Consider the following 8,233-nt stretch of genomic DNA (forward strand, 5'->3'; position numbering starts at 1 on the left):
AAAACCAAGTATCTCATGGTCTCACTCATAATTGGGAGCTAAAAGATGAGAACGCACGGACACAAAGAAGGGAACCACAGACACTGGGGCTTACTGAAGGATGGAGAGTGGAAGGAGGGGGAGGATCAGGAAAAATAACTAATGGGCACTAAGCTTAATACCTGGGTCATGATATAATTAGTATAACAAACCTACACAACATGAGTTTACCTATATAACAGGCCTGTACATGTACCTCCGAACTTAAAAGTTAGAAAATAAAAATCCATTTGTGGTTGGGTATGGTGGCTCATGCCTGTAATCCCAGCACTTTGGGAGTGAGAGGTGGGAGGACTGCTTGAGCCAAGGACAGCCTGGGCAATTTAGCTAGACCCTGCCTCTAGAAAAAATTTAAAAATTAGCTGGTTGCGGTGCTGTGTGCCTATAGCCCCAATTACTCAGGAGGCTGAGGTGGAAGGATTGCTTGAGCCCAGAAAGTTGAGGCTGCCATGTCCATGCCACTGCACCACTCCAGTCTGAGAGATAGAGTAAGACCCCATCTCAAAGAAAAAAGAAAAACCATTTGTATTTCCAATTCTTCTTCTCAACAGAGTATAACAGAAAAATGATACACAAACATCACATGTAGAGTTTACATCAGAAGAGGTCTTTAAAAAGATCAAGACAACAGATTTTTACAGTTAAAAGAGACCTCTTGGTTATCTAGTTCAACCTTCATCTATGTATGAATCTCCATAGGACACCTGATAAATGCTTATCTACCTTCTACTTGAATATTCTCAGTGATGGAGAAATCATTATTTGAGAAGGTACTTGATTCCTTATTTTGACAATTATAATGTCCAGTTTAAGCCCTATGAACCCAGCCCTTCCTTCTTAAACCACAGAGAATACTCCTTCCTTATGGTAACCCTATAACTAAACACAGCTATAAAGTCATCCCATCTTTCTTTCCTCAGACTTTTCTAATTTCATTCAACTACTTCTCATGTTATAGTTTTCAACATTTTCACCAAACTGATTGATATCCTCAATATATGTTCCCATTTGTCTCTACTACTTCTAAAATGGAGCCTGGAGCAACACTCTAAGTGAGGTTTACCCAGAGCAGAGAATTTCCTAGGGAAGGACTAGTATATATCTCTCATTATAAACTCCATATGGTTACTATTCAAATTTGTACCGGCTCTTACCTAAGGTAGAGTCAAACCTTGACAATGGCTAGTAGGAAAAGGATGACATGAAGCCAGAATGGGACCAGAGCTGAGAGAGCAGATCCCACTCTGTAACCGGATCTTTGGTGGGAAAGCAAAGCTGTCTAAAGGAGTCCTAGATATATCAAAGACATTCAACGTGTTTTGATAGGTGGACCAGGCAATTATTGCTGGAGCAATATTTGAAGTCAGACATGTAGCAGCATCATGCCCCATTAGGTTTTGGAGCAGGCTCTCATCATCCCTTAGGGAACATGAGAATAAAGACTTAACTCCTGGGGGAAAATGCTGCAATGAGTTTTTGCTGTGATTTCAGATGACTTTGCAAATTAAAGTCAAGACTGGAGTTCAAAGAAGGGCTATATTTTTAGGCAGAAACTGAGGTAGTAAGAATCGGGTGTCATAAAGACCTTTGTTGAATTCCATCTTTTCTGCTTTCCAAGCCTAAGTTTCCTCATGTAAAAATGGGGATAAGTACCTACTTTAGTACTTTAAGTACTAACTTTAAAGGACTGCTGTGAAGATCTAGTGGGATAATGTATGTAATTAGGCATGCAGTTAGTGCTTATCAAATGTTGTTATTACAGATTAAGATGCACAAATAAAATATAACTTAAATAAATTTTAAAATAATTTCACTTTTGAAGCTTTTAAAGTAATTATGTACCAAGAGAATTTTCTCCAATTATTTTTAACAATTCCTTTAAGAAAAGGGCTACATCTTTTTGAAAGATGACCAGAAGTGACATGGATTGGTTGAAAATGGCTTGTAAAATAAGCATAACATCTATGATTTATTATCATAAAATTGTACCAACAGTATGGTTATAACAAATATACTTATTTTTGGATTTTATTTTCAAGTAAGATAATGACTTTATCATATATCTTTGAAATCAGTCTTTTCACAGTTTAAATTCAGATTCATTAATCCAGGTAGAATTTTTCTAGGTGGCATAATTCTGTATTTGTTAAAAGTCTTTGCATAAGCCCCTTTTCAAGCCAAATGCTGTTTTCCTTTTAGTATCCAACTAACCAAAACTTAAGAAGAGTGTGCACCGCCCTGTGGGTGTGTGTATGTGCTGCTTTGAACCTATAGGTGAGATCCAGAGAATTGGGAGTGACATCATCTGTAACAATAAAAGAGCCTCTCTTGGCAAGCAGAAGATCTATATATAAAAGTCACATTTAAGGGTCTGCAGTCCAATTCATCAGTTGTCTTTAGTTTACTCAACATCAGCTCCTAATATACCTGAAAGAAGATTTTGTTCTAAGACATTGCATGGTAAGTAATCTTAAAAATTCACTTCTGAATCTCATGAGATTTTTGATAATCAAGTTATTATTTAATGTGTACCATTTCTACAAATACCATGTTATTTCTTCAAGGTAAAATGCTAAGAGTGTTATGTTTAATATAAAATGTCACATACAAAATAAATTAATACCATTAAAATACTCTCAAATCACAAAATACATTGTGATTAAAGTCTTCTGAGATACCTTGCTTTTTAAAAACTCATCTGAAATTATAGCAAAAAATCATTAAAATTTGGCATGCTATGCTTTAATATAATAGTATTGGTATCAAAATTTTGAAATAAAACAGGCTGATGGTGAATGAATAGTTCTGGTTTAAATAATCACTATAAATGTATTAAGTGGAGTTAATATTCTATTTTTCCTGCAGAGTATTCTTATTTAGATTATTTATTTTATGGCTCATAAAGAGCCCAATCTGTATACTAAAGTTGGACAAGCACAGTTTGACTAGTGAATATTTATTCCTTTCACATAAATGACAGTTCTATTCTGAAAACTGTATCTCCTTAATTTCATGAAATTGTATTACATGAATTTAAGGGTGTTTTGCAACAATTTTTCAGCTTTTTTTCATGATATTCTTATAAGAAGCCCATATTCCTGTGAAGACAAGGAAGCAAAGCAGAGATATCTGAGGTCACTAGATGAATATGACAAAGTAAGATTAGACTCCAGTGCTCCTGTCCTCCAGCTACAGTGCTTGTTTCTAACATAAACAGAAAAAGAACATTTTCATGTTGCTCCATCAATAGCTTTATATTGTAGAGTAAACAAAAATGTAGCAGATTATATTTCCTATGCTACTTCTAAATGATGAGTTTCCCTGTAAAACATAACTACTCTATGTGTATGTTAAAATGTAGTACACTGAGCATTAAGGAAAAGCACTTCTATAATAACAGCCTTTGCAAGTACTGAAATGCTGATTAAGGCAAGAATATCCTACATCGATGTGAAACGAAGAAAGAGACAAACGTTATATTAAAAGATAATTGTTAATAAAATAGGTTGAATAAATAAAATACAAGCATTCCATTTAGAGATAAAGCTCAAAATCCATATCACAAGTAATCAATCAGATGATTTTTAAATGTTTTGACACATTATTTTTAATGCTAGGAGAAATGTGCATTAATTTAGTGAAAATCTCTAAATTAGCACCTATTTGTTTGGTGTTTATGGTTATTATTACAATGCCTGAAATGAAGTTTACTTAAGAAAGGGATTTGCTAAGTAAATAAACAGTGTTAACAATTTACACTATTAAGAAAATTAGCCATTTTCAAGCAAGTTATAAGCATTTAGGCATAATCAACATAAAATGCAGTGCGGGGGGGCATTCTCAAAAATAAGCTCTTTCATTCCTCTTGTGGCTTAAGATTTATATATTAAAACTTGCACAAGAAATCTCCAAAAGATAGTTAGGAGCATAAAACTAATTTCTAAGTTAAATTATGTGTATATATAATGTATACTAGTGTATCCATAAAATAAAGAGGTTGGTTCCAAAAGCTTCTCATGAAAACCAACCCAATTAGTTAGTATTGCATTCTGTGTACTATAGTTTTGAATATTAAAAGTATTTTAAAATACCTCCATTTTGCCTTTCCTTTTAGTGAAGATGATACCTGCAAAAGACATGGCTAAAGTAATGATTGTCATGTTGGCAATTTGCTTTCTTACAAAATCAGATGGGAAATCTGTTAAGTAAGTACTGTTTTGCCTGGGAATTGGATTTTTAATGTTGACTTTATCATTTTGAAGTGGGGAGCTAATGGGAAGTGGCCCTCTCTGTTTCTCTTCTTCCCAGGAAGAGATCTGTGAGTGAAATACAGCTTATGCATAACCTGGGAAAACATCTGAACTCGATGGAGAGAGTAGAATGGCTGCGTAAGAAGCTGCAGGATGTGCACAATTTTATTGCCCTTGGAGCTCCTCTAGCTCCCAGAGATGCTGGTTCCCAGAGGCCCCGAAAAAAGGAAGACAATATCTTGGTAGAGAGCCATGAAAAAAGTCTTGGAGAGGCAGACAAAGCTGATGTGGATGTATTAACTAAAGCTAAATCCCAATGAAAATGAAAATAGATATGGTCAGAGTTCTGCTCTAGACAGTGTAGGGCAACGATACATGCTGCTAATTTTTCAAAGCTCTATTAAGATTTCCAAGTACCAATATCTCTGATATAACAAACTACATATAATCCATCACTAGCCATGATAGCTGCAATTTTAATTGATTATTTTGATTCTACTTTTATGCATTTAAGAGTTATTTTAATTATTCTTTTCTATAGTTTATTCTTTTTAAAGTATGTTATTGCATAATTTATAAAAGAATAAAATTGCACTTTTAAACCTCTCTTCTACCTTAAAATGTAAAACAAAAATGTAATGATCATAAGTCTAAATAAATGAAGTATTTCTCACTCATTGCAAGTATATCTTTTTGGTTATGATGGATACCCAGATGTTTACATTGATCATGACTAGGTAGAACAATACAAAGTATTTTTTTAATCATGTGCTTCACATTTGGATATTTTGAACATCAACCTTTTAGTATTACCAAAGTACGAGGTTTCCCAATTTTCAGTGGCTAAATACTGTTGTCCTCTTGGTTTCAGGAAAGGAAATAAAATGCTCAGCAAAAAAAAGGGGCATGAAGTGGTCTGAAACTTGAAAAAAGTATTTGCCCCTACATAAAAACCCACTAATCATAGTTCTAGTCTGGACCCAAAATTGCAAGAAATAGAATGTTTATATCTATTAGAAGATAATTTCATTCATTCATTTGTCATTTGACAAATATTTATTTAGTGTTTATTTATTTGTCATGTACTGTCTTAGGCACTAGCATACAACGGTAAACAAAACAGACATGGTTTCTGTCTTCATGAGGCCTAAGATTTAATGGAGAAGCCAGATATTATTAATCCATAATTTAGTTTGATAAGTGCTATGTAAGCACAGCACACGATATTGCAGGAGTATAAAATACAGAGCCCTAATGTACTTAGATCAGTGCTGTCCAACAGAACTCTCTGTGATGACAAAAATGTTCTGTATTCTGTGTTGTCCAATGTGGTAGCCACATGTTCATTTATATAAAATGTGGATAGTGTGACTGATGACTGATTTTTATCTACTTATTTTTATTTTCAATCCCTTGGTCAATTTGAACGATTTTAAAATTTAAATTTAATTTAAAACTAATTTAAATAAAATTATAAAATTAAAAATATGAATAGCCACATATGGTAGTGGCTACTATACTGTACTGAACAGTATAGTTCAATCTCAAGATGATCCAGTTGAATAAGAAACATGAGTAAGAGTTAATTAGATGAAAAGAAGTAGGAGGGTTTCCCAGGCAGGTGGTATAGCATATGCAAAGGCACTTAGTTGGGAGGGAAGATGGCTGTAATGCTAAAAGCCAGGATTACAAAAATGAATAAGATTCCATCTCTGGCCTCAAAGAGTTCATGTTCTAATGAGAAAGACAGATAGGTGAGCAAGTAATTACAATACAAATGCAAAATACTGTGAGATACAGACAGAGTAGACTCGCCTGATAGAATGAACAATTGAGATGGAACTTTAATGGCAAGTGAACTTTGCAAAATGTAGAACAGAAGAATATTAACAAATTTCTTGCATTCTGGTGGAATCAATCAAACTGTAGTTTAAATGCAGAGAAAATCAACTTTAAATAGAAAGGGATGCATTACAGAATCACAGAGAATGCTGAAGGAAACAATCTAGGAAAGACTCAAAGTCACTGAGGGAGCGATTCTCTCTTCTAATAGCAGTGGCTGCACTGACTATTATCCTGAGACTGCCCTGATCAGGAGGCAGCTGCTGTTCCAGAAACACACTACACCTCTACCATCCACCCCAGAAAACACATGTTCAGCACTCTGCCTATTGACATCTGTCAGTGCCTTGTTACTGTAACCTTTGCTAACACTAGTACCCTAAAATCACACTGGTCCACAACAATGCTTGCCCACAGAAAGGGAGAAGTGGTAGATCACCTTAATTCTGCCTTCCCATTCTCATAAGAATGCATATGATTGGCTGAACCTTAGCTGCAGAGGTGTCTGGAAAATGTAGTTTTTAGCTTGCCAGCCTATGTAATAGAGGAATACATACTAGAAGGTGGAGTGGACAGTGTCTCTGACTTCCTGGTAGAGAAATGCCACAGTGAGTATTCTTGAATATGTCCTCTTACGGAACTGAGTGAGAATTTCTTTGGGATCATCACCCAGAAGTAGAATCATAAGACAGACATAGATGAGTTTCACAAGCACAGTTTATACTCCTTCCAGTAGAGCTGAGCATTCCTGTTTCCTTATTTCCACCTCCAGTTTGGAATGATATGCCTTTATAAAAAGTTTTGCCATATTGATGTCAGGTGGTAGCTCATTGGCTTCATTTGTGTATCTCTGATTATTAGTGAGATTGATATTATCTCTATATGTTGGTCACTTGGGTATGAACTGCTTATTTATATCCTTTGCCATTTTTCTATTGGTTTTCTGGCCCTGTTGATTTTGAGTTCTTTGTATATTCTAACGCAAATTCCTTGTAGGTTTTGTTTGTTTATTTATGTATTTATGAGACAGAGCAGCTTCACTGTGTTACCCAGGCTGTTACAGTGGTGCAATCACGGCTCACTGCAGCCTGAAATTCCCAGGCTCAAGTGATCTTCCTACCTCAGCCTCCCGAGTAGCTGGGACTATAGGTGCACACCATTATGCCCAGCTAATTTAAAAATTTTTTGTAGAAATGAGGTCCCACTATGTTGCTCAGCTGGTCTTGAACTCCTGGGCTCAAGTGATCCTCCTGTCTCCCCCTCCCAAAGTGCTGAGATTACAGGCATGAGCCATCACACCTGGCCCCGTGTTGGTTTTAAATGCCACAAATATTTTCTCCCAGTGTGTCATGTATTTGCTAACTCTTTGTATGCTTTTTTTTAAAGTTAAAGGTCTTTTATTAGCATTAACTTAGCAACTTAATAATGTATTGAGATAACCATTCTAAAAAAGAAAAACTTGAAACATCTTTCTGTAGTATTGTCTCAAAAACTACAAACTGGGCAACTGACTGAAAATGCCAACTTTCCAAAGAGTACGCAATTTCACCATGGTATTTTGCTTTGTATCTTGATCCTGAATTAATAAGAACTAGTAATATAAAGAAAATTCACAGGTTAAATCAGGTGTTCAAAATAAGTTTTAGTCAAGAGATATGTTTTAAAATTATCAATGACTTAATAACCAGATTTAATTATGTGAGGGTGATGGATATACTCATTATCTTCATTGTGATGGTGGCTTCACAGGTATATATGTAGGTCAACATTTATGAAGCCATACACTTCATGTTTGTGGTAGAAAACTTTTAGAATTACAGAAAGGACTTTTAAAAGTGGGGGACGAGGGAACCCACCCTAAATGCCACCACCAGAAATGATCACTGTTGATATTTTGGTTACTAAGTTTTTGGATTTTCTAACATACTTCCACTCAGAGTACAATTCATAATTGGCATATTAATTACAACTGAGAGCAGCTAAAGCATGTACATATTAAAACAAGGAGACCACCCACTACATTACCAACAGTATTTACTTCCTGCCATATAAAAACTTTCACACTTATTTTAAGATGCCACACAAAGCCCATTATCCAACAT

At 35.0% G+C, this 8,233-nt stretch overlaps 1 protein-coding gene across 1 annotated transcript; it reads left to right on the plus strand.

Annotated features, from left to right (window-relative positions):
* The first annotated feature begins 2,412 nt into the window (after nt 1-2,412).
* Nucleotides 2,413-4,966, plus strand: PTH (parathyroid hormone). Its single transcript, XM_001094024.5, has 3 exons — nt 2,413-2,499; nt 4,154-4,244; nt 4,348-4,966. The coding sequence occupies exons 2-3, from the start codon at nt 4,159-4,161 to the stop codon at nt 4,607-4,609; spliced, it is 348 nt and encodes a 115-aa protein (XP_001094024.1). The 5' UTR covers nt 2,413-2,499; nt 4,154-4,158; the 3' UTR covers nt 4,610-4,966.
* Nucleotides 4,967-8,233: the final 3,267 nt, after the last annotated feature.

The sequence above is a fragment of the Macaca mulatta genome, chromosome 14 (assembly GCF_049350105.2).
Source record: "Macaca mulatta isolate MMU2019108-1 chromosome 14, T2T-MMU8v2.0, whole genome shotgun sequence".
In the NCBI taxonomy this organism is placed as follows: Eukaryota; Metazoa; Chordata; class Mammalia; order Primates; family Cercopithecidae; genus Macaca; species Macaca mulatta.

Bases quoted from the DNA above. Each gene is read 5' to 3' on its own strand.
- PTH (XM_001094024.5), top strand. From the start codon at position 4,159: ATGATACCTGCAAAAGACATGGCTAAAGTAATGATTGTCATGTTGGCA. The intron at 4,245-4,347 runs GTAAGTACTGTT...TCTTCTTCCCAG, and splicing joins TCAGATGGGAAATCTGTTAA to GAAGAGATCTGTGAGTGAAA.